The sequence below is a fragment of the Arvicanthis niloticus genome, chromosome 12 (assembly GCF_011762505.2).
Source record: "Arvicanthis niloticus isolate mArvNil1 chromosome 12, mArvNil1.pat.X, whole genome shotgun sequence".
In the NCBI taxonomy this organism is placed as follows: domain Eukaryota; kingdom Metazoa; phylum Chordata; class Mammalia; order Rodentia; family Muridae; genus Arvicanthis; species Arvicanthis niloticus.
This window is the reverse complement of record NC_047669.1, coordinates 59,605,870-59,633,337: the sequence shown is the minus strand read 5'-3', so window position 1 is coordinate 59,633,337 and position 27,468 is coordinate 59,605,870. Positions and strand designations below refer to the sequence as shown.

At 41.3% G+C, this 27,468-nt stretch overlaps 1 protein-coding gene across 2 annotated transcripts in view; it reads right to left on the bottom strand.

Annotated features, from left to right (window-relative positions):
• Usp25 (ubiquitin specific peptidase 25) overlaps window positions 1–27,257 on the bottom strand; it is a 106,906-nt gene extending 79,649 nt beyond the window's left edge. The window contains exons 1-2 of one of the 2 annotated variants that reach the window (XM_034515113.2): window positions 27,080–27,257; window positions 2,785–2,862 (exon numbers count right to left, since the gene is read on the bottom strand). In XM_034515113.2, the coding sequence (XP_034371004.1) occupies window positions 2,785–2,862; window positions 27,080–27,124 (123 nt within the window). In that variant the 5' untranslated portion in view covers window positions 27,125–27,257. The remainder of the gene's footprint in view (window positions 1–2,784; window positions 2,863–27,079) is intronic. The other variant, XM_034515112.2, reaches the window with a different exon arrangement.
• Window positions 27,258–27,468: the final 211 nt, after the last annotated feature.

Sequence of the window (27,468 nt, the reverse complement as noted above, 5' to 3'; positions counted from 1 at the left end):
AGCCAAAACAAATCTTTCCTTTATTCTGTGACTTTTTGAAAGCTATGTGTATGTGTGTGTATATCTATGTATGTGTGTTTATGTGTACAGGAGAGCAGTCCCTGTGTGTGTGTGTCTATGTATGTGTGTTTATGTGCACAGGAGTGTAGTCCCTGTGTGGGTGTCTATGTATGTGTGTTTATGTGCACAGGAGTGCAGTCCCTGTGTGTGTGTGTCTATGTATGTGTGTTTATGTGCACAGAAGTGCAGTCCCTGTGTGTGTGTCTATGTATGAGTGTTTATGTGCACAGGAGTGTAGTCCCTGTGTGTGTGTCTATGTATGTGTGTTTATGTGCACAGGAGTGCAGTCCCTGTGTGTGTGTGTCTATGTATGTGTGTTTATGTGCACAGGAGTGCAGTCCCTGTGTGTGTGTGTCTATGTATGTGTGTTTATGTGCACAGGAGTGTAGTCCCTGTGTGTGTGTCTATGTATGTGTGTTTATGTGCACAGGAGTGCTGTCCCTGTGTGTGTGTGTGTGTGTCTATGTATGTGTGTTTATGTGCACAGGAGTGCAGTCCCTGTGTGTGTGTGTCTATGTATGTGTGTTTATGTGCACAGGAGTGCAGTCCCTGTGTGTGTGTGTCTATGTATGTGTGTTTATGTGCACAGGAGTGCAGTCCCTGTGTGTGTGTGTCTATGTATGTGTGTTTATGTGCACAGGAGTGCAGTCCCTGTGTGTGTGTGTCTATGTATGTCTGTTTATGTGCACAGGAGTGCAGTCCCTGTGTGTGTGTGTCTATGTATGTGTGTTTATGTGCACAGGAGTGCAGTCCCTGTGTGTGTGTGTCTATGTATGTGTGTTTATGTGCACAGGAGTGCAGTCCCTGTGTGTGTGTGTCTATGTATGTGTGTTTATGTGCACAGGAGTGTAGTCCCTGTGTGTGTGTCTATGTATGTGTGTTTATGTGCACAGGAGTGCTGTCCCTGTGTGTGTGTGTGTCTATGTATGTGTGTTTATGTGCACAGGAGTGCAGTCCCTGTGTGTGTGTGTCTATGTATGTGTGTTTATGTGCACAGGAGTGCGGTACCTACAGAGGCCAGAAGAGAGGATGTGATCCAACAGAGCTAGAGTAAGCCAAAGCTGTGTTCAGACCCAAAATGTAGTCCTGTACAAGGGCAGCCAGTGCTCTTCCCACGAGCCACCTCTCCAGCTATCCAAAGTTACTTTTGTCAAATATTTGGCCATGGGGTTAAAGAAAGTAGCTAATGGCATTTTCAATTATGATGATGAAGTCAGAAACTGTGGTTCCCAACACATGGGACTTCTTTGTATGTTGATCGAAGAATCAACACATTACTAAACCCCTTGAGAAATCAGAAAGGCCATCAGTTAGGGTTTAAGTGTCCTATTTACTCCACCACCAAACTTGAAATGAAAGTTTGTGAAGAAAATCCACTTATACTAAAGGAATGTGGACAAGACTTAATTGATCTATATTTCTCAAATTTAAAACAGGGAGGGGGTTTCCTCCAAATGTACAATAGCAAAGTGATGGGCTACACCCTCATCTTCTGTGATCTCCTGGGAAAGACATTTTCTGAAAATAGACTTGGAATGGGTTAGTCACATATTTATCAGAAATATGCACTCTGCTTCCCCTAACGACAGCAAGCACAGCTCTGCATCAACACCTTCAGCAACCCCGGCTCATGAGCATCTTTCTGGCAAACAGGACAAACCAACGCTCCCAGCAAAGCGGCAGACACAGCCTTCTTATTCAGGCACCTGCCGATGGTTGCTGCAGCTTCCATTCCAGCTCTTCCATACACCAATGTGTGATTTGGGTGGGTTACTTAACATTTTGGTTTCCTCATCTTCAAAGTAGGGAATAGCAGTATTTATCTCTTGTAAATATAAGAATAAATGAACAAACCCACAAGAAGAACTGAAATGCTCGTTATTGCTTTCATTGATGATATTTGTTATAACCATCAAAAACTTTTTAAAAAGTAAATTATCTCTGGAAATTAAAGCCCTATAGCTCAGAATCAGGGACCATTTTAACATTTTTCTCATGGATAAGTTACAAAGGCTCGGCTCTCTGCATGTGACTACGGTGATAAAAATGTTCCATACAAATGAGCTCAAAATACAGTTCTATTTCAAGAATATACTTCATTGGCTTGATCCTTCTCCCAGTGTACCAGTCATGGGATTTGACTCATCTCAGCAGCTCCATAAGGAAATGAGAGTGTATCTAGGATACAATCAAAATGACACATTGGCGTTTTTGCACATGCTACTGAGATTTGAGGTGGACTATCCTTATGCTCTAACTGCCTAAATGAAATTATCATGAGTAACATGATAGCTGAAAGCAATATATATTTCTCAGTCTCAGAAGAAAAAAAGATGTAAGCTTTGGACTCTGCCGATTCTTCGATCTGTGTTCCTTCTTCTCGTTGGATTCTAACCCACACACTGAGCCCAATTCATATACTAAAACATGGTTGAACAGCATTATTCATTAACACTGAAATTGTGCCCTACTATTCTGCAAGAAAAGTATCTGATATAGAGGGATTACACATCACTCCAAGGCAGTATGAAATTTATTCTTTACAATTACAACACACAAAATGAGGCTCTCGCTTTATACAAGATTGCTTTCCTCTGGCTCTACTAATATCATATGGTTTTACTATATGATATTTATATCTTTACTAATATCATATCATACTAATACAGTATGCAAGAGGGACAAAAATACACCACAAATTTAAGCTATAACTAAAGGCCATACCTTCAGGGCTTGTTGGAGTATCTGGGCATCATTAATCCCAGTAATTTCTCTCAGCTGATTCAAAAATGTCTGCTGGTGCTAGAGGGAAGAAAAGAAATCAAAATTATTACAGTAGGAACAATGAAAATAGTTTTTAAAGACATTTTATTTTAAAAAAGAAAGAGGAGAGAAGAGGTAAACCTTGGAAGACACAGAATAAAATGCCACTCTCTTGAACAAGGAAAGACACCACGCATCAGGGAGAACTGCCACTACTCACACATTTCTTCACATCCTTTTTCTTTAAGACTATGTAGTCTTGCCTGATCTGGAACTCATGTAGACCAGGCTGGCCTTGAACTCCACCTGGGATTAAAGGTGAGTGTCACCACACCTGTACTCTTGTTCTTCATCCTCAGCTTCTACACTGTTTCCCAAGCAGCTTCACTAAGCTAGCAGTTTTCATCCTGTCTCCATCTTCTCAGAGGATGCCTCAGGAAGAATCTGAAACTGTTTGTAGCTGGGCACACCTCAACATGGTTGAGGAGATGATTAGGAGATGTGGTTGTCACAGGCTGCATAGTAAACCAGTAAATGCATCTCAGGGTCCAAGGATCCAGTCAATGACAAGACCACCACCTGATCCTCCAATCTAACTGCCATAAAACAGCCTCAGTTGAATTGTGATCTGGTGTACTTCTGTCACTTCCCTCCACAGTCTGTGAGTCTAGGGAATTTCATAACCTAAACAGCACAACAAGACTTTACTACCAATGCTTGCAAAGATCTATCAACAATCCCCACTACAGGTCCTTTTATTTTATTTTATTTCTTAAAACAAGATTCTCTCAAACTGTAGAACAGCACTATGAAATAAAGTACAGAAAAAATAAGATAGAAAACCCATCAACAATGGAGGATTATTCCTTTTTCTTCACATCCTCGCCAGCATCCACTGTCATCTGAGTTTTTGATCTTAGCCATTCTGAATGATGTGAGGTGGAATCTCAGGGCTGTTTTGATTTGCATTTCCCTGATGACTAAGGATGTTCAACATTTCTTTAGGTGCTTTTTGACCATTTGAGTTTCCTCAGTTGAGAATTCTTTGTTTAGCTCTGTACCCCATTTTTAATAGGGTTATTAGGTTGTCTAAAGGATAATTTCTTGAGTTCTTTGTATATATTGGATATTAGCCCTCTATCGGATGTAGGATTGGTGAAGATCTTTTCGTAATCTGTTGGTTGCCGTTTTGTCCTATTGACAGTGTCCTTTGCCTTACAGAAGATTTGCAATTTTATGAGGTCCTATGTGTTCCAATAAGAACAATGGCTTGATCTTAGAGCATAAGCCATTGGTGTTCTGTTCAGGAACTTTCCCCTTGTGCCCCAGTATTCGAGGTTCTTCCCCACCTTCTTTTCTATTAGTTTCAGTGTATCTGGTTTTATGTGAAGGTCCTTTATCTAACACTCCTCCATTGTTGGTGAGATTGCAAGCTGATACAACCACTCTGGAAGTCAGTCTGGCTGTTCCTCAAAAACTTGGACATAGCATTACCTGAGGATCCAACTATACCACTCCTGGTCATATACCCAAAAGATGCTCCAACATATAACAAGGACACATGATCCACTATGTTTATAGCAGCCTTATGTATAATGGCCAGAAGCTAGAAATAACCCAGATGTCCTTCAACAGAGGAATAGATACAGAAATTGTGGTACATTTACACAATGGAGTACTACTCAGCTATTAAAAACAACGAATTTATGAAATTCTTAGGCAAATGGATGGAATTGAAAACATCATCCTGAGTGAGGTAACCTAATCACAAAAGAACACACATGGCATGCACTCACTGATAAGGAGAAATTAGCCCAAAAGCTTGCAATATCCAAGATAAAATTTACAGACCACATGAAGACGGAAGACCAAAGTATGGGTGTTTCGGTCCTTCTTAGAAGGAGTAACAAAATACTCATGGGAGCAAATATGGAGAAAAAGTGTGGGACAGAAACTGAAGGAGGGGTGGTCCGCAGACTGCTCCACCTGGGTGTCCATCCTATGTGCAGTCACTAATGGCAGAAGCTGATGTGGATGCCAGGAAATGCATGCTGAAAGGAGCCTGATACAGCTGTCTCCTTAGAGGTCTGCCAGAGTCTGACATATACAGAGGCAGATGCTCACAGCTAACCATTGAAGTGATCATGGGGTTCCCAGTGGAGAAGTTAGAGAGAAGACTGAAGGAGCTGACGGGGTTTGTGGCCCCTTGGGGAGAGCAATAATACCAACCAACCAGAGCTCCCAGGATCTAAACCACCAACCTAGGAGCACATAGGGAGGGACTCATGGCTCCAGCTGTATATGTAGGGGAGGATGGCCTTGTTGGGCATAGGTGGGAGAGGAAATCCTTGGTCCCATGAAAGCTGGATGCCCCAGTGTGGGGGAATTTGTGGGCAGGGTGGTGGGAGTGGGTGGGTGGGTGGGGGCATATCATCATGGAAGCAGGAGGAGGTGGGATGGGATGGAGGTTCCTGGGTGGAGGGGAAACAGGGAAAGGAGATAACGTCTGAAATGTAAATAAAATATCTAATAAAAAATTAATTAAAAAAAATAAGATAGAAAACAAGCCTCATTGCTGGACTAATGTAGGCCTCCTGAATTACTACTTCAAAATGGTTTATCCTTTACTCCGTACCAGTTTTGATGGAAACCTGTGGGTATTCTTAACCTACTGGCAAAGTATGCTGAAAAAAGGAGTATTTGCAAAGTTTCGATCTACAAATAATGAGAAAAAGTTGCTCTGCACTGGGAAGCTAGCTAGCCTCCTTATTAAGCAGGAAATCCCAGTTAATATTACTGGTGACAAGACAAAATGGCAGCATGCACCTGCTGACACACTGCAGCCTGTGACAGTTTGACAAAAGTACAAAACCTGAATCTAATCTTGAAGACTGACCAGACAACTTCATACAAGCAATCCAGAGCAGTCGTCGTTCAGTCATCCTTAAGCTGTCTAGACCACCAAAGACAAAGAGTGAGTCTCTGCCAGAAGGGAAATCCAGAAGTAGTGCCCCACAGTGCACCAGAAGAGACTAGCTGACACTACTGTGTGCCCTGAACAGTGTCAGTGGACACTGGAGAAACAACGGAAACTGCTCAGTGGACAACGTGTTAGTGTCACGTTCCTGAACTGGATTATAGTAGGGGAACGTCTGTTTCCTTAGAAAATACCCTTGCAATGCTTAAGTGACAGAGTGGTCAGAGTGGACGATACCCACAAGGGATTCTCAGATGCTTCAGTTAAAAGAAACAAAAACAAAAAAACCATGGAAGTGCTTTGCATTAATATCTCCAAATCTGATATCCCATAAAAGTTCTAGAAAATCCAACCATGGACAAAGGGACTTGCCTTCCTTAAAGACTCCTTTAAGACTTCTTCTGCAGACTAAAGTGTCAAGCCACTCACGCCTTCAGAGTTCAGAAATCAGAGATGTATTAATTCTTTTAAAGAAAAGAGACATGGCAACAAAGAGAAGAAGCACTACACAGATACTGTTAGGCCATGTTGGATCGCCTGTGTCATCTAAGAACTTCACTTCCATAAGAGTCTTATTAAGGAACCAACAAGCACCTAATAATACAATAAATGTTAAGATACCAAGGAAAAGTATGTAGAGGGCCAGGAAGTATCCAGCGGCTCAATGGAAGCATCAAACTGACGATCTACAGGTTACAATAAGAAAATTATATTCTCTTAAACCTCTCCTATTGATTGGTATTGCAACAAACTTCAGTAAAACTGACAATGGAATCAATATCCAAGATTAGAAATTAAGAATATATTTAAAAAATACGGGAATTTTTTTCTAGAATGTAACGCTTAGTTTAGTCACTATAACGTGTTAATAAAATGCCACAGGCCTATTTGCAATGTACAGTGCCTACAACCTCTACGTTTTCTTTACATTATTTTTGTCAATGGCAAATTATTTAATCATGCATCTTAGAAAAATTATGGAATATCCCAAGGAAATTTAGTTGTTTTGTAAAAATGTTCATGGCTATTCTTCACAATCCTGGAGTAAGGGAAAGAATCCAAATATCCTTGAACCAAGAAAGCAGTTGTCAAACATGAATGTTAACAAGATGACCAAAGGTGCATGAAACAATATTAAGACCAACATCCCACCTGAGACTGATTCCAGGAACAATGTGCCTCAAAAGATGTTATGCAAATAAACCTAGATGCAGTATGAACAAGGCAAATACCCTTTTATTTTAATAACAAATGCATGCCTATCAAATATAATGATGCTAGAAAGGGAGCATACCAAATAATACATAAACACATTGATGGGACTTTTTATTTCCTTTCTTGAAGACATACTTCCCTGTGGCAAAGAAGATACTCACTCATCAGCAGCACAGTCAAGGGTAACACACAAGCAGAAGTGGGATGTATTTGGAGGGTTAGAGCTGCCTTACAGTTCCTCAGATGCCTTACTGGGAAACCTGGGCAGCCCACGTAAGCCCACCTGCTGCCCACCTGCCACCCACCCCCTCGCCAAATGGGCAGAAGTGGAAGAGGGCCACTCAGCCTGTCTGCAAATAAGTGCTGCTGATAGCAACATCTTGGTATGCCAATGAACACTAAGGTGATTGCTATGGTACTAGGTGGCCAACAGAGTTCACTAAGATGTGCAAAGAAATCATGCAGAGCCTTTGGAGTTTTGCTATATATCATAAATGTTCAGTGTTTGCTTTTTTATGAGCAGTCAGTCTGATACATTACCAAAAGAGCCCTGTTCTGCTGTGACTCATCGTTTCACTAATCTTGACTGGGAGTGAACAAAAGAGAAGACAAGAGGGTGGGACACTGGAAAGAGTGAGGAGGCGAGAGAAAAGCTACAGACAAGTTTCTTAGCTAAACTGACAAGAAAAAAAAGAAGAGATATTGGGGGGCAAGGGGGTAACAGAGAAAACTGCAGGAGAAGTCAGCTGGCTGCAAAGCTGTCCTCTTTGTCATTACCCCAAAAGCTGTTCTCTCATCTCCTGTAGCTGTCCATAATGCTGATACTTCTGCTGTGATTATGATCCTGTTTTGTCTGGTAAGGCTTGGACCTTTGTGTGACAGTTGATCTTTTTAGGCAGCCTTACTGGCTTTAGAACCACCATGGAAACTAAATCTGGGATGCCTGGGAAAGATTTTCCAGATTAACTTAATTGAATTGGAAAGACTCAACCTAAATGGGCAGTGGGCACCATTCCATGGGCTAGGGTCTTCTAGACTGAATTTAAAAAAGAGAGAGGGAAGTTGGGCATAATGTCTTCTCTGCTGTCCGACTGTGGACACAATGTGTCCAATCAACTCCTGCTCCTGTCACCAGACCTCTTCTGCCATGATGGACTGAATCTCTGAATGCTGTGAGCCAAAAGAAACCCAACAAGCCAGGTCACTAAGACACTTCACAGTTACCAAATTTGTGGTTTGATATACTCTTATCCTCACTACAAGCATACTGCATAGGGACCTCGGCTTCTCTAGCAAGTTCAGATGCAAGGTGGACTCCCTCCCATCTCTTATTTCTGGAGCCCATTATTGAGTCGCACTGGCCTCCTCTGTATGGATTTCTCAGGTGCTACAGAGCAGACCATGGCAGCTTCTATTTGTTCCCACTGCTGGGCCAAAGAGCAAAACAGAATTCGACAGATTTGGTGGTTTGTGGACGCCACAAAAATCAATAAGCGAAGACGCCAAAATGCACACAGACCTTCAAGCTTTGCCTTTCTCTTTCCACTGCACAATGACTTCCTTCTTTTCTCCAACTGCAAATATAGCACTTTAAGGATAAGAAAGCAAGGTCAGTTTCAGCACAAACCCTTTACTTCCTCAGTAGACTATGGGATGCTGGGCTTTTAATGTTTCAGAAAAAAAGTGGAGCTACCACGGTATACAGGAGTGGGAGGGAAAAAGTAATAGACAGTGGTTAATATTACTTACTATTGATTGGTACATGCTGGTAGAACTGGCAGTTCTGTGTTGAGCACTACTTAGTTACATGTACACTGTAAATATCCATTTAACACTCTTTGGATGAGTAAAAGTACAGAGAGACCAGACCAGAAAGGCAGGAGCCTCGGTTATGGTTATCAGCCTTAAGAGCCATGAGCCAAGAAGCCTTTGCTCACAACAGCCCAGCTTTTCTGGACCTTTTACCATTACTCTGAGAACACTACACCAGCTGCAGTGACCAATCCCACCATGGCTGCAGACCTGCTCCAGTTATGAGCACCCTACTCTGCACCAGCCTCAGAAAGCCACTCTCTCAGCAAAACCAGCCTCGGTTGACTCAAGCTGACCCCAAAGCCATTTTCATTCAAACCAGAAAGAGATCATAAGCAGACAGCTTGATCAACACAAATGTCAACTTTCACTTGCAAGAAGCACGGTATCTTGAGTGAGGCAAACACCTTGATACAGGGTGCCGGTGGATAATAACTAGGCTTCTTGGGTCACTTTGTGACTGAGTCCTTCTCTGGTACTACCAGCTGGTGTGGCTTGAGAGCACTTAACAGGGCTGGAGTCCTCAGAGCAGTCTTTCTCATCAAACCGCTAACACAAGGTGGCAGCAGCGCCGGAAGGTCAGCTGCAGAGTTCCAGAGAGCAGCCAGGGAGAGAAACTAAGTGAGCAGGAGAGGCCAAGACAAACCGCAGTGCAGGCTCTGCTCACTGGAGAGATTCCAAGGAGATGGAAGCCTTAGGAGCCAAGAATCCCAACACCCGAAGCCCGAGGGCTGTAATACTACCTGCAGCCAAGATCCAAAGGTCCCAAGTCTGCGTGCTGTAACACTAGCCTCCTCAGGCCCTGAGGGCCCACCACACACAGCCCACCCAGGAGTTATCACACTAACAGGCACTGCCTTTTGGTGTCTGCTCTTTCCACTCACTGCAGCTGAAATCGAAGGATTACAGCAGCTGTCAAATGTTGGAGCCACTCCTGGTTAAACCAGAACTGCAAGCCTCCAACCCCCATATTTAAAATTAAAAAAAAAAAAAAAAAAGCCACTAGTTTTAAAGCCTAGTTCCATAAGCCATAGCTCTCAGGGTTAATAGCCTCCCGGTATAGACTATATATATATATATGCCAGGTCTTGGGTACTCAAGGGCTACGGACAATTAACATTAGAGAAGTCTCTTCACTGCTCACATCTAGACAGACAGAGCAGGATAACTCCAGTCAGCTCCCTAGTAACTTAAAGACACCTTAGTTAACCTCAGAATAACTGCCGAGAACTCGAAAGAGGGAATGGCTAGCAGCAGGGGGGGGGGGTAAATTGTTCATTGCGCCCTTGAATAACAAAATACAGGTTTCTAAATGCCTCCAGTTCATAATCTTAGCGTGTGCTCTCTTCCCCAAGAAGTTATTCCCAATGAAGCTCCCTGAAGTCTCTTCAAGAGATTAGCACATGCTGAGACAGGAATAAAAACAGGTCTTTGAAATCTGATAGCTACTGTCTTTTCCAGATTTTCTCAACTCAGGCCTTTGCAATGATGTGAAAAAAGAAAACTCTGTGTTTAAACTCCAGTCTACATGAAATACTCAGTGATTATAAAAATTTTTTAAAAGCAATACAGACAACAAAACAGGAAAAAAATTGGCCACTGGGTCCTTTGACTCAGTTTCAAAAATAAATAAAATTCAAGTTCAATTCAAGGAACTCAAAGGTCTCTCCCCTCAAAGGTAGCTGCGGCCAGCAAATTTTAAAATGAAGTCTTCAGATTTTCTAAGAATAAACACTCAGACCTCAGACTTATGGGCCAGGCACTGAGAGGCAGGCCTCTAGCTTCTACTATAAGGACCCCTCAACTCTACTACTTTAGGGTAAGGAGCATGGGTGTATTGCCTCTTCAAATGCATTCTGCATCTACTGATCACAGCAAACTTCTGTAATGAAATTCTGACAATAACTAATAATTCACTGAAAGAATTTCAAATGCATAACATGGTCTCTGTGAGGGCAAGGGAGATTTCTCCAGAACCCTCCAGTGATTATTTAATACTGTCAAAGGTGGCTTCAAGAAAACAATGGAATGTAAACGTTTCTGTGAGAGACTAAAAAAAGGTATCAAAAGACAAAAAAAAAAGTCTTCCCGGGTGTGTGTACAGATTTCAGACTTCAGTCTTCTCTGCTTAAGGAAGATTCACTAAGGGTCTGAAGATGGTTAGGCATGGTGGCACAGGTCCGTGGTCCTGGCACTAGAAAGCCCAATGTAGGATTTCAAGGGCCAGCAGGGGCTACATCAAGATTATGGAGAACCTGTGCTTTCTTTTCCCAGCAGCAGGCCATGACTGAAGCAGAAGAAATGGACCACTCACAAATCCGACTACTACAGCATGGACTTGGACCAGCTGCTGGACCTGTCCTGTGAGCAGCTGATGCAGATGTACAGCCACAGCCAGAGGCAGCATCTGAAACGTGGCATTCAACCGAAGCAGCACTCACTTATGAGCCTGAGAAAGGCCAAGGAGGAGAGGCCGCCCATCTAAACCCTCAGGTGGTGAAGAGTCCACTGAAGGACATTATCAGCCTGCCAGATGTGGTAGGGAACATGGTGGGTGTGTACAATGGCAAGACCTACAGCCAGGTGAAAAAGAAGTCAGAGATGACAGGCCACTACTCCCTGGGCGAATTGTTCCTCACCTAAAAGCCACGCAACACCAGCCTGCAATGGCTGCCACCCAATTCTCCTGCTCACTCACCTCAATTATCCCTGGCCTATAAAGACTTCTGTTTAGTCCCTGAAAAATGAGGAGGAGGAAGAGGAGGAAGAGAAAGAGAAGGAGGAGGAAGAACTGGAAGAGGAGGATGAAGAGGGGGAGGAGGAAGAGGAGGAGGGAGGGGAAGAAGAGGAGAAGAAAAAGAAAGTAGGGAAGGAAGAGAGGCAGGGGGAGGAAGTAAGAGAAGGGCAGAAGTCTAAAAGCTAAGAGCAGTGTGGACTCAGGTGAATTTGCTAAAACCCAAAGGAAGGCTAAGTCAGAGGGGCCTGGACTCTATCAGAACGCAGCCACTGGCATGCTACTTTCTGAATGCCAAACCTTCCTGTCCAAACATTCCTCTCACTGGACACAGGAAACACAGAGGAAAAGAAAAATCTTCATTTCCTGAGACTTTATAATTATGTATCATTCTAACCTTGATTTCCCTTATTTGAAGGGTTCATTCCAATAGACTGTTTTATGACTTCTACACGGGACTTGTGTATAAGTCCTTTCCACAATGTTCAGCTCTCTTTAAACTATTCATTGTTCATAAAGATGAAATTCTGAGGCCTCTGCCTGTATCTCTGACCGTATCCTAGACTTTCTGTTCTCCCTTCCCACTACTGTCACTGGGAATCTACAGAACACCATTCTCTTTTCTAATGCAAAGATTTTTGTACATTTGTCACCTAGGAAAGTTACAATTTTTCTTCAGATTTACATAAACTCTAATATAATATAGAAAGGTTAGTCACCAGACAATGAGTTCATGAAAGAGAAGGATTATTTTGATTATCCCTGTACACCTGGTACGTAGTACAGTGCTTAGCACACAGAGGCTCAATGTTAATTAATGTAAATACAGCACAGCTAATATTAACACACATTAATATTGATTAAATTTATTTTAATTTATAATATTTATTTAAATTAAATAAGAATATCAACTAAGATTAACATAGCAGGTTTGCAAAGAAGAATTCAAGTCCAAGGAAAGAGGGACTAATGAAATACTAAGCAAAACAATTCATAAATTACCCCATTCAAAAGCAGAGGTGATGGAGACCACTGAGGTAAAACAAGGAAATGTGGGGTCAGCCTTACATATTTGTTCTCTCCTGTGGTGAAAGCCCCTAGTAATATAAGTTTATCAGCTGCTTCTGAGAGAGCTTAAAATCAGGTTTTCATTAATATGGCCAATTGCAAGGAAAGTTTTTTTTCCCCCAAAGTCTTGCAAACCAAGCAATGCTTGGGTAATTTCTGACCTAAACTGGTTTTGACTGTGGTTCTCTGGCCATTTTTATTTACTAAAAAAAAAAAATAATAATCCCCACAATGATCCTCAGAGTTCTTCAGGCAATGCTGTATTTCCCGAAGCCTTCAAGTGAAGCTTTTCTCTGTTTGCGGGTTTGTAGCACTTCAGCCATGCCTCCGCACAGAAATCTGACAGTATGCTGTGTTGTTCTTAACCATCTCTACTTGGTCTTAGAAATGCCAGCTGTTCTAGGTTTAACTCTAAGTCTCTTGCTTAAAAAAAAAAATTAATGATAGTGGGGAGAGGACATAATGTTAAGAAAGTAGTTGTGGAACTAGGGAAAAAAATAACTAAGAAAATAGATGAGTTGATCTATGGGAAATTACCAGCAACAAGTAAGGAACACAGCTAGTCCTAGATAAATGTATGTTTCCATCCTTCTCACCCGAGACTTCTTATCCGCACCTGTCACCCAGTTCTTCAGTCCTATCTGCAACATCCCACAGCATTTCATGAATTCTCCACCCCTACTAAACAGCAGATACAACAATCAGAAGTAGGAACTGTCAGTACAAGTCTCCCAGTGAATGTTATTACACAGCACTAGAACCAAAACTCCTACCAAAATGTAAGTACATTTTAAGGCCAAATGAGAACCTTACAGGAACAAACATGGTTTCTATGGGAACATCATACATATTCAGTTCCCAAAACTAAACTGGCAAAGACTTTTAGTACACATTCTGATTTTAAATTAGAGTACTTACATTCTAGAAAACATGTAGGTAAACAAAATTTGGAGAATCAAGTCGTATATTTTACCTTCTTAAATAAAATAAGCATTCAGCTTGTTTTTGATGCAAATATAGTTCTCCGGTTATGTATATACTTCTAATTTCTTTCTGTGTTTGGTTGCTTGTTGGGTATTTGTTTGTTTGTTTGTTTTGTGGGCTTTTTGAGGCAGGTTTCTCTCTGTAGCCCTGGCTGTACTAGAACTTGTTCAATAGACCAAGATGACCTGAACTCAGAGATCTGCCTACCTCTGCCTCTTCAGGGCTGGGGTTAAAGCTATGTACCGCCACTTCCAGGCTTGCATCTCTAATTTCTGTATTATATTTTCATAAATAATTTTCAGTGCAAAAATAAAGTCTCCTATATTAGTGAAATAAACACATTTTGAGCACTGGGAGATGGCTCAAAGCCTAAAACTTGCCACCCAAGCATGAAGACCCAAGCTTGGTGGTCACGAACCCACCCAAAAAGACTGATGTAGTGACCGGGAACTAGCACTTAGGAGGAGGAGGAGCCAGGAGAATCCCCGGGGTGGCCATCGAGCCAGCAAAAAGTAATCAGTGAACTCCAGGTTCAAATAGGAGACTGACCCCGAAAATTAAGTAGAAACAGAGGAAGAGAGCTCAACAATAATCTTCTAGCTCTCACACACATGGACACACAAAGTGAAGAATGAATGTGTTAATCAAACATCCTTGTCCTAGTTTTGTTTCCTGTTGCTAAGAGAAAACATCCTGTCAAAAGCAACTTAAGGGGAAAGGGGCTTATCTTAGCTCACAACTCCAGGTTATTATATTCCATCATAGTGGACAAGTCAAGACAGTAGGTATTTGAAGCATGTAGGTTGTCAGATCCACAGTCAGAAGGAGTGAGCGAGAAAATGAATGCATGCATATATATATATATATATTGCATCGCACCTGGCTCACTTTCTCCTCTTGTACACAGTCCAAGGCCCAAACACAGAGAATGCTGTGACTCATAATGTGTGGGTCTTTCTCATCTCAAAGAAGTAAAGACATGCCCAACAGGTCAACCTGAAGTGAGACCCTCATTACAGGTGATTACAGATTATGTCAAGTTGAAATCAAAACTAACCAAAACAACTTTCAAAGTAGAACTTTTAAATTAAAGTGTCTCATGATTCCTTACAGTTTAATGTCGCAAAACAATTCTTTAAAGCAAATCCAATTTTTCCCTACTAATTACATAATGGCTAACTTACGTATAGGCATAATGTTACTGTGCACTGTGTAAAGATTATCCTTGTATTAGCCGAATGCTGATTTCCATGACCCCTGCCCCATCTAGACGCAATCCTTATTCTGAGAATCTCTTGTCTCTATGTTGTGTAAACATTGCTCCTAATTATTTCCTGATTGGTCAATAGAGAAGCTGGTCAGCTAATGTCTGAGCAGAGAAAAGAATATGGCTTGACTTTTTTTCCAGCCAGAGAAGGGGGAGGGAGAGAGAAGAAGTGGGGATTCTCCGAGAGGAGAAGGACCAGGGGACACCATGAGAATTCACCTAGAGCAGGGAGAGCCAGATCAGTACTAAAATGTGAGTATCTTGAGTATCTCGAGGATTTGGCCTGGGAGGTACCCAGATTAGTTTGGAGGGTTAAAATAGATTGTAATAAATTGATCAGTTGTTGTGCCCTTAAACCTGATACATGAATCTAAGAGTCCTGTTTATTATTTGGAAGCTAGCCGGGTTAAGAGAAGAGCTGCAACACATAAATTTGCATTAACATTTTGCAGCCTAGAGAAGAGAGTCCTGGATCCCCTGGGACTGAAATTATAAACTGCCATAGAGGTGCTCTTAACTGAAGCCATCAGGTCCTCTGGAGAGCACTCAGTACTCTTAATCAGTGTGTCTTCGCTGTAGCATCTCTTTTTCAGTGTGTGAGAGGGTCTCTCTAAGTTGCCCATGCTGATCTTCAAAGGAATCTGTAGCCAGACAGGTGTCCTGCTCCTGGCCTCATCTCCTGCCTAGCTGCTCTTATAGGGTCCATCCCATGCGCCCTACCCACTCCTTTACTAACTCTTGATCCAACATCTATTCTTGGTGAATTATATGAAATCATTCTTATTTTTTGTGTTCCCTTTTTGTCTTGGCTGGACCTTAACTAGAAAAATGTTCTTTTCTTTATTATTATTATTATACCAACATATTGTTATATTTTTAAAGAAAGTAAATCTCAAAAGAATTAGGAATGGAAGATTTAACCTTAAGAGAATAAATTCCTAGGATAAACAATCTAAGAAGGTGAAATTTAGCCATGTAGGTTAAATAGTCTCCTACAGTATTACTAGGCATTTCATTAAAATTGAGTTTTATTAAGGAACAGGTAATGGAATCATTGCCACTAGTGACTGAACTCAAACTGCATCCTCCTGTCCCTTCCCTGGAGGTTGCGGTGATATATCAAGTGTCCCAACCCTCTAGTGACACCGGTTAGTTTTTCTGTGAGGCAGTTCCCATCCTGAAGCGATCCAGACTCTCAATCAAGCACCCTGAGTCATCTTCCTAAGGTTAGAAAGAAAAAGTCAATTTCAAGAGTTTTCAGACTCTGTTCCAGAAAGCAAGGAAAAAGAGCAAACGTTTGTTTGTTAGTTATTCTGCCACAAGTCTAGTCAGGCTATTTGTACTTAACAGATAACATGGCATCATTTCAGGTTTCTTTGCCCTTGCTCTTTTAAAATGAAAAATCTTCTCTTTAATAACTGAAGTCTCTCTGTGTATTTGTAACAGAGCTCCAACCCCTGTATGTTGTCTCCCCCCTACCCTTAGCACCTAGCTTCTCACTTCGACTCAGACCACCACAGACTACAAGCGTGTTGTGTGTTTCTTCTCGATCTGTGTAAAACAGAGGAGGAAGAAATGAAAAGACAGTCAGCATACTGACTGGTGATTGTATATGAATGCACAAAGCAGGCAACCAGCTGGAATCCAGAGCTGAGGTGAGGATACAGCATTAAGTTCATTTTGAATATACAAACTTGGAAGCACTGGGTCGAAACTGTGAAATACAAAATGTCTCTAAGATGGAAACCGCAAAGTAGGAAGCAGAAAGATTAAGTTTTAGGGATGTAATAAACAGAAAGAAATACATGCACAAGCATACACACACACACACACACACACACACACTTTATAGGGTCACTAAATTCCTATCCAAGAGCTAAGAACCCTTTTTTTTTTCCTGCTTGCTCCCTCACTAATTCATATTGAGGAAAACAGCAATCACCTAGAAATTTTAATTCCTGAACTTTCACTATAAAGAGAACAAAAAGGCTCAGGATGCTAACGAAAAGGGGCAGTGCCATGGCGTGGTAGCACATCTATAATCCCAGCACTCAGGAGGCAGAAGCAGGCAGATCTTTGAGGGTTCCTAGCCAGCCAACATGGTCTACATAGTGAATTCCAGGACAGCTATCACTATGTAGAAAGATCTTGTCTCAGAATATGGAAGGAAGGAAGGAAGGAAGGAAGGAAGGAAGGAAGGAAGGAAGGAAGGAAGGAAGGAAAAGAAAGAAGGAAGGAAGGAAAGATACAAAGAAAAACGAGAAAGAAAGATAAAGAGGGAGAGAGGAGGGGAGGGGGAGGGGAGGGGAGGGGGAGGGGAGGGGAGGGGAGGGGAGGGGAGGAGAAGGGAGGGGAGGGGAGGGGAGGGGAGGGGAGGGGAGGGGAGGGGAGGGGAGGGGAGGGGAGGGGAGGGGAGGGGAGGGGAGGGGAGGGGAGGGGAGGGGAGGGGAGGGGAGGGGAGGGAAGGGAAGGGAAGGGAAGGGAAGGGAAGGGAAGGGAAGGGAAGGGAAGCGAAGCGAAGCCCTGGAAAAGGAGCTAACTTCTTCCACTGTCTCTTCTTTTCTCGCCACCATAATCTGAGTAGCTGCCTTGGACAGGCACTCCACCATGATGTGCACAAGCCCAAAAGCAATAGGGCCAACCAACCATGAACTACATATAGGGGCAAGACAAACCTGTCCTTCTTTTCATTTGCTTGGTATTATTTTGTTATAGCAAAAGAAAACAAGCGAAAATAAGCACAAGTGAAAGCTGGACTACAAGGAGAAAAATAGGAGAGAGAGCGGGGAGAAAGAGGAGGAAGAGGAAGAAGAGGAAGGAGAAGGAGGAGGAAGAGGAAGAAGAGGAAGGAGGAGAAGAGGAAGAGGAGGAGGAAAAGAAAGAGGAGAAGAAGAGGAGGAGAAGAAGAAGAGGAGGAGGAGAGGAGGAAGAGGAGGAGAGGAGGAGGAGGAGAGGAGGAAGAAGAGGAAGAAGAGGAGGAGGAGGAAGAAGAGGAGGAAGAGGAGGAGCAGAAGAAGAGGAGGAGAGGAGGAAGAGGAGGAAGAGGAGGAAGAAGAGGAAGAAGAGGAGGAGCAGAAGAAGAGGAGGAGAGGAGGAAGACGAGGAAGAGGAGGAAGAAGAGGAAGAAGAGGAGGAAGAAGAGGAAGAAGAGGAGGAAGAAGATGAGGAGGAGGAAGAGGAGGAGGAGAAGGAGAAAGAAGAAACAGAAACAAAAATCAGAAATTTCACAAGCAAGAATCAGAAACTCAACAAGCACTGGGAAAGTTAAACAAATAGATCACTAAGCTTCGGTACGTCCAGAAACACAAAAGGATGACCACAGTTTCACCAAAATATTCACAACCTCAGAACTGAAGGAAACATTTTCAACCTTATGAAATATATCTTTCAAAAGAACTGTGGCAAAGATTATACTTTTAGACAAAGCATTCCTGGGATATAATGAGGAGCAATGCAAGAATTCCAAGTCAATGTTTTCAGGAGAGTCCAGAGAGTACTATAAAACAACAGCAAGAAAGAAAAGAAAAATCAGAAGACATACACACAGATGTGGGGGCAGGAGATACAGGAAGGTTATAAAGTACAAACTATTAGAACTGGCACAATCATTTAGCTATGTCACTGGACACAGGTTATGCAAAAAAATCAATTATCATCTATCTGCCAAAAAACAATTAAAACATAAACCTAAATAACAAGAAAAAAAATTCCCTTTAGAATAGTATCAAAATGTCAACACTAATAAATGATACACCAAGATCTGGAAATGATATGCTATTAGAAAATAAAAAATTTAAATTAATGGGCAACTGTAGAACATTGTTAGAGTAAAGGAGTCTAAGCACTCAGAATTGATCTCTAGAATCAACACAATCCTATTCAAAACTCTGACCTTCATTTTGGCTCAACTGTACAAAGAATGTTAGAATTTCTCATGGAAATGAAAAAAAAAAAAAAAAAAACACCAAGAACAGACAAAACACTCTTTAAACAAAAAAGAATGGTGAAGAACTTCCCCTACCTATTTCAAAATGCCTTTTTAAAACACAGTGCGTGTGACATTATATAGGATGAGAATAGAATGAAGGAAAAGGAAAAGAGTGAAGCTACTCGTGGATGGTCAATTAGGTAATTTCTTCAGAAAGAAATCACCTTAACTCAAATATCAACAGTTAACCCTTCACATAAAGATGCTGGAACACTTACATATGCATATGAAGTGAATCTTGAAAATCTGTTTGTAGCATATATTAGCTATATAAATTTTAATATATTTGAATACATACATGAACCTTCTTATACCTCAGAGCACACAAACAATTTCAAATGGATTATGGGTAAACATCAGAGCTAAAGTAAAATTTGGAAAATAAAACTGGAAAAAATAAATGCAGTTAAAATGACTAATCCAAGCTGGGCGGTGGTGGCGCACGCCTTTAATCCCAGCACTTGGGAGGCAGAGGCAGGTGGATTTCTGAGTTCGAGGCCAGCCTGGTCTACAGAGGTTCCAGGACAGCCAGGACTACATAGAGAAACCCTGTCTCAAAAAAAAAAAAAAAAAAAAAAAAAAAAAGGACTAATCCAAAGGAAATGAAATAAAATATAGAACATCAACAGTTAAATATTTTTAATTCAAAGAAATGGGTAAGGATATTAAAAGATCAGTGACATCCAAGAAAATACAGAAAACAGGCCAAGGATTCTTAAATCCCAAAATTAAGAAATTAAATCCCAGCACTTGGGAGGCAGAGGCAGGCAGATTTATGAGTTCAAGGTCGAGACTAGCCTGGTCTACAGAGTGAGTTCCAGGACATCCAGGGATACACCGAGAAACCCTGTCTCAAAAAAACACCATAAATAAATAAATAAATAAATAAATAAATAAATAAATAAATAAATAACTGAGTTAACAATTTGGCAGACTGGATGAGATGGCTCAGCAGGTACAGATGCTTGTCCCTAAGCCTGGTAACCTAAGTTCTATCCCCAGAATTCTGACGAGAAAAGGGGACCACTCCTGCAAATTGTCCTCTGGCCTCCTCATGCATGCACGACATATATACCTACCTACACACTCACACACACACACACACACACAGAGAGAGAGAGAGAGAGAGAGAGAGAGAGAGAGAGAGAGAGAGAGAGAGAGAGAGAGAGAGAATTAAATTAAGATACATGTAAAAAGTAATAGGCAACTAGAAAGTACCTAGGAAGTAGAGAGGAAAGGAAGAGAAAGAAGTGGAAGAGTCCTGTCTTTGACTATCAAGCTTACAGACCTCTTTGTTTCCCTGGTCAAGGAAGAAATACAAGACACAACACCTACAAATCCTACCACCTCCTCCATCCTCCAGATCTGAAGATCATGAGGTTTGCCCAAGCCAGCACCAAGGAAGCCCAACATAAGCTAATGGTAAGATCTAACCAGCTACCCTAGAGCCACATCACATGGGAGAGGACCCTGTGAGCAGAGAACGCCTCTTGGTGGATATCCCCAGAGTCCTGTCCCTGTCTCACAACACAGGCAGCCAGTCCCAAGCTGAAGTTGGCCACTAAGTAAACTGATTTTACCTGCCCAGCAACAGCTCTCCAGGAGCTCAGGTTCACTGTTGTCATCCCCCTAAGGCACAGAGGCAGTTCTAGTTCTGCAGTGCTATCACTAGGTAGGAAACCGGACTGTTAGTTCAGAGAATCTGCTTGGTGCACAATGTCTGCTGACTCCAGGCAAACTAGGCTGAGCTGCAGCTTCCTTCCAAAGACAATCATTAAAGCTGTTTCTAGCTTACTTTTCATCCTCTTTCTCAGTACTGCACTGTTCCACTTTTTATTTTTTTTATTAATTATTTCATTTATTTACATTTCAAATATTGTTCTCCTTCACAGCCCTCCCTGCTCCACTAGCTCCCCACCCCAGGACCCTCCCCTTTGCCTCTTAAGGCTTCAGGAACAGACTTGAAGGACTTTGAACTGAAATCTCCAGACCCAGCTCAGAGGCATCAGAGGAGGATACAGAAGTCTCAGAGCTCCAGCCCAGGCTGACTTTTACAGCACTACCTTAGGGGTCTAAGGTATTTGATTCTACATGTACACTGTCATGAAATTAAGCACTGTGTTTTACATACACGGCTGTGTAATCACTGCCCCCATTGGTGTTAGCAGAGCATCGAGTCTTTCCTGGTCACTCTACACATTCCTCTATACATATCTTTCCTGCTTCAGTGGGAATTCAGCTCTCAATTCTGCAGATAACTCCTCCCTGATGCCTAAAGCCCTTCAGGTATCCAATCCTTTTCCACTGAAAAGCAACAATAAAATACCAACAGATGTAGTCTGGGGTTTACAGTTCAAGACAACCATCTTCTTCCTTGTCCTCAGATGAAGCAAAAACTATAACAAACAGTTTTGCCGTGTGTATGTGTGTGTGTGTGTGTGTGTGTGTGTGTATGTGTGTGTGTATTTAAATACATATATTTACTATATTAAATATATAAATTATATAAATTATATAAAGTAGTTTTTTGATTGTTTTTGACAGTGGTAGTTTAAAAAAAAGGATCTCACTATGTAACCTAGACTAAATTATATAAAGTAAATTATATAAATTATAATTAATTATAATAAATTATATTATATAATTTATTATAATTATATAAAGTAGTTTTTATATTATATAAAAACTAAACTATATATATAAAGTAGTTTTTTGATTGTTTTTGACAGTGGTAGTTTAAAAAAAAGGATCTCACTATGTAACCTAGACTGGTCCTGAGACTGCACACATATGACAATACATCCACTATGAAAATATTTTATACACTGGTAATAAAATATGCATTAGGAAGATTTCTAGAGTGTACTACAATCAATTATTAAAGAGATAAATTGGATATTTGACTTGAGGTGTGACAAAGAAAATGGTTCTTAGTCTTCAGCAATGACCCGATTTTTATCAGCTAACTCTTTCAAGAAATAAAATGGATTACACGACTTCATTTTACAAACACATTTATACTTAGTATTTAGCTTTAACAACATTTTTAACAATTTTATCATTTCAATTGGGAAAAATAAGCCGTTGCTACTACCTAACTGTGCCAATGGAAAACTGAGTACTATATTAAAAGCAATATTTAAAAGTTGTTCAAAACATAATCACCAAAAGAAGACCTCAAAATCCGTTAGTCATAAGGAAATACAAACTAATATGAGTTTCCAATAAAAGTGGATAGAGCATAAAAGAGTAACAAGAGCAAGTCTCGAGGAAACTGTCAACTAACTGGACTTCTCGGAAAGAAAGGGTGACAGTCTGGGTAACAATTTCAGAGTTTTTTTAACATTTCTGTTCCTATGTATTTGTCCAAGACAAATACAGATATGCCTGCCTACTTAAAGACTTGCTGACAAAATTTGATTATATATACATTAGATATAAATATATGAATATATATAAATATATTCATATATATAAATATACTAATATATATAAATATATATTCATATATATATAAATATATGAATATATAATATATTATATACATACATATATACATATATAAATATATGAATATATATTCATATACATGTATATACACATATATATGAATTTTTATAATATATGTATATATTTAAGAGAGATGTATTTTTGTTTTATATATATATACATATATATACAAAAAGTTCCTAATGAAAAACTAGGAAGAACCAGAAATATACAAATGTCTCCATGTATCCACAGCCATGGAGATATTCAGAAACAAACTGAAATATGAAAGATGTTTGATAGTCATAAACATTTTAATAGCAAAAACAAAACAAAAATAAAATATTTAAAAAGTCTATGGTTCCAGGTGAAAACCAAGATTGGCCAAAAGTAACCAGCCCTAAATTATAGCTTAACCATGCTCAAAACACTTAAATCTGTTCATCAATCAGAAAAAAAAGAAAGCACCCAGTCTAAATATTACTCTACAATACAGTGCTGAATATCTCACATAATTTAATATCGGTATTCAAAAAGCACTTGATAAAGTCCACCTCATTTCCTTTTCAGTGACAGACTGTGAGCCACGGTTCACTGCTGCTGTCCCACATCAAACGACAGACATATCCCCACACCAGAATCCTAGCCTGGAAAAAGAACTCAAAATCCGGTTTTTGCTGAATGCATATCTCGTCTGCAGTAAGCCCTAAGGACTGTTGGAACTGATCAAACAAGCAAGAGCCAGCCCGGTAGTTGAACAGATAACAACACTTGTCTTTCAAGCCAGGGGCTTTAATTTCCAGAACCCCTTGAAAAGGTGAAAGGAGAGAGGTGACTACAAAGTTGTCCTCTGATCTTCAGATATTTGCTGGAACAAGTTTGCCTGCATTCAAACACGTGTATCAAGTGCACACACGCTCAGGTAATAATCCAGTGGTCAGTGCTGGATGGTTCCTTAATCACTTTCTACCACAGACTTAGAGACTCTCGCTGGACCTGATGCTCATTGATTCTGGTATGATGGCAACCTGTGAGCTACAGGGATCCATCTTTCTCTCTTCCCAGTGCTGGATTACAAATGGGTGCTGCTATGTCAGCTCTTTGCATGGGTGCTAGAGACCGAACACAGGTTCTCATATTTGGGCAAAGAGCATTTCAGTAACTGACCTAGCTCTCAAGCACCCAAGACAGTATTTTGGGGGGAACTGCTTTATTGGTTTTGAATTGGTGTGTTTAGGAAACATGATTGGTAACCATTATAGAAACTTATAAGTATCTTTTTATTTTCTTTTTCCCTCACGTTTCTCCCTCCCCCCTCTCCACCTCAAGACCACTATGGTTTAACTGGCTACTATGTAGCCAGCTGGCCTTGAAATGAGAACCTTTCTGCCCCAGCCTTCTCAGTGGTGGGCATACCTGGATAATTATGGCAAAATTAATAGGACTTTTTTTCTGACTACTGATTTTGTATTTATGCACAGAGCAAACAATGATAGCACTTTTTGAATCATCTGTTGTCTTGACTCTTTTCAATTGAAGGGGATATTTATGCCTCTACATATCCTCATAGTACATTTAAAAACTAATAAATGGCCGCTTAGATCCCTTAAACACTCAGATCTGAAGAAGTGTCTCCTGTCTACAAAGTGTAAAGCTTTCCAAGAAGACTTAGAGGTATTTTGTGAGTTGCCCAAGGTCACAGAGCAGGGATTTCGATCTAATCCACATCCTGTCTCTTCTACCACTTACTTTTCTGGCTTGGTTGCTTGTCCAGCCCTCATTGTTTCTCAGTAACCAAAGTGTCAATTCTTACTTAGGTACCTAAGTAGTCACTCCATTTGCTTTCCTTCTAAAAACCATTCACTTACAAATATTCATATTAAATATTTACGGAGTCCTGCTATGGGGCAAGAACAATTCTAAGTCCTATTTGTGCAGCAAATCAGGTAACTCATTCACCAAGATGCTTTCCTGGTGAAGGCTCAACTATAAGTCACCTTGATTCCTGAGAGGAAGTTACCAATCCATCCCTAATGAATTGATATTTGTAATGTGAATTTATGTATCTAGTTTCCTCTAAGATATAAAGATCCTACACCTAGGTAAATAGTAAGCACAAAGGATGAAGAGAACTGTCCAAGAACAAAATAATGGCAGGTTTACCTCTACTCCATGTACTGCCAAATCCTCTCCTGTAACATCTGAAACCTCTGAAAATCTGCTCTCTCTGCAGTTTTCCAACATTTCCTAACTCCTGGCTTGGGCAAACTTTAGCAATTAAGCAGAGGCTACAGGAATGGAAAACACAGCCCCTTCATATTACATTGTTACAAGTTACGTAGCAAATTAACAACAACAACAAAAAGATACAAAAAGAAAAAAAGAAGCACTTGAAGTTTTATGTACTGTTGCTTTAAAGGGATACTAATCTTACAGCTCTTTACAATAAAAGGGAAGAAAAATCTTGAAAACAGAAAATCATTCCAACAACATTTACTTGAAATTTGTCAACAGATCTGCACACTTTAAAGAAGGGGGGGGGGGGGGAGCAGTTAAAATCCTATCTACACAGCAGCCAGCTCCAGATAGCCCCTCCTTTTCCTGACAATCTTTGAAGCCTCTAAGTGAAATCAGTTTCACTTTTGTTTCTTCTTCTGTGTGGAGTTCACTTCCTACTTCTTAGGGGTAGTACTAGCCCTAGTTTCTAGCATAATTTTAAAACTTCAACTTTGAGTTACATTGTTGCAAAAGAATTTATAACAATACTGTTTGACCCTGTTCGGATACTGGTAACAAAGTAACGGTGTATTAACAAGAGAAAGAAACACATTTAAGAAGCCAGCTACAGTTCAGTTGGTAGATTTCCTGGCTAGCATGTATGAGGCTCTATATTCAGTTCCCAAAATCATTAAAAGTAAATATTGTGGATGTATAAAAATATATGATGTTGCTCTAAAGGATTCACTAATTATCAATGAAATGATCTAACATACTTAACACATGCTAAAAACAACATCAATGACGTTAATATTTTGAACTAGAGATTATTCTCTTTGGGGAGACAAGGCTCATTAAACAGGAATATTGGACTAGATAACAAAATCACTTTCAGTAACTTGATTCTTGATTCTACAGTTTTATGTACAGAGTTCTGAGCTTTCAAGGTAGTTATCTGACTATGCAAAGAAGTGGTTTAGTCAAAATAAACGACAAAACCCATAAACTTAATACAGTCCTTGCAATTTTAAAGTTTAAGAGAAGCAAAAAAAAAAAAACAAAAAAAAACCAGCAACATTTCCCACTGTAAAATAAAAGTTTTTAAATGCAAAATAAATATAAACAAAATGCTACTGAGCCAATTGCTGCGTAGTCTTAAGATCACATGACCTTCCAACCCAAACTCCAGCACATCTTAAACATCAAAATCTAAAGAGTATAGTGTTCTAGATACAGAATTAGGAAGCCCACTGTTTTCTTCGTTATTGTAATTCAGTCCTGAATTCTTTTGCCACAAATACATTACAGTTTGCCATAATCTTCTCAGTGTTCAAAGAAGCATAGACTAAAATAGGCTCCAGAAACAACTTTAACAAAAGTGCCTAAAATAACGATCCCTACTTTCCAAAATCCTCTGACATCTTTGGTTATCTCAAGGAATATAAAATTCTAAAACTATTCTAATGGGGGGGGGGGGGGTGGGAAGGCTGCTTGAAGGTATTGGACTATTTTAGTACAACAGGCCTCACTTTAAAGACAAGCACAGGTAGTCTGCAAGTACTGGGTGGCAAAACTACAGCAGGGTGTGGCATCCATTACTCACACCGACAAGCCAAACAAGGCTCTGGCTGTTCATTGTAAATCTAATCGCTCCTACAATGAGAATTCAACTAAGCCAACATTTCCCTTGTGCTCAAAATGCATTTCACACCAATAAGGTGCGTGGGGGGGGGGGGGGGGCGGGAAAACAAGTAATAGCCATCTACTCTTCAGGACGTGGAGCAAGCAATGCCGGAGCATTTAACATTCTTAAAGTAAAACCTAGAATTAGCAAGATGCTGTTCTAAAAGCAAAAAGGAATGGTCCCTCTAATTCTGTGTGTGACTGGTTCTAGAGTAAAAAAATGAACGAACAAGAAACTCAGCAAGGTCAAACTTAGGGGACAAAAGATTTGAATAACAGCCATAAAGGTCTCCTTACACACGAGTGATAGTTTCTATATTCAAGAGAGAAAAAAAGAGAGAGAAAGAAAAAGAAAAGAAAGAATAACCAAGCAAACCCTCTACTTGTATAGATTCCACCCTGGGTCGATGATATGTACCTGCCCTGGAAGACAGGTAATTCGTTTGGGGAGGTTATTTTTTTTATTTTTGCAGAACAGCAGGCCTGTTATAATGAGACCTCCGAAAGAGAAACTGTCCAAAAGGGGTGACAAGTGACATTGTTGCAGAAGAAAGGGGATTGGAAAAGGAAGCGAAGGAGAAAAAAAAGTTTAATTACAAAGCCCAGCAGAGTACTGGAGGAATGCTGGGGTCACTCTGGGGACGCGGCGTCGTCGGTTCTGGGAGAGCAATCTGCGGAAGGGAGTGGACGCAAAGCCTCTCACTTACTACACACCCCGCTCTGCACGCAGCCCCGCGGAACCGAGCGCGACGCCCCAGGGTGGCCCGGCCAGGCGGGAGGCCACGCGGCCCGTCGAGGAGCGGCGACCAGCCGGTGCCTCACCTTCTGCGCCGCGCTCTGCTGCAGCACATTCTGCTCCACGGTCATGGCCCCCGCGGCGGCCCCGCCTGTCGCGCTCTACCGGGCCCGGGGCAGCGACGCGGACGGCCCGGGAGGACGGCGCCCCCGCCAGCCGGGCGCGAAGGCGATGGCGGCGGGCGATCGCGGGCCCCGCGGGCAAGCGGCGAGACGCTGCCGGAGAGCGCCACCGCGGCCGCCTCAGATCCTCTGCGCCCCGCTTCTCAGAGCCGCTGGTCCGCGGCGGCCCGGCTCATGGGCGCAGGCGAGGGAAAGCACGAGCAAGCCGGGCCGCGTCACGCGTTCGCCACTCAGCTTCGCCTGACCGCTCCGGGGGGGACCACTGCGGGCCGGTGGCAAGCGGATGGAGGGAG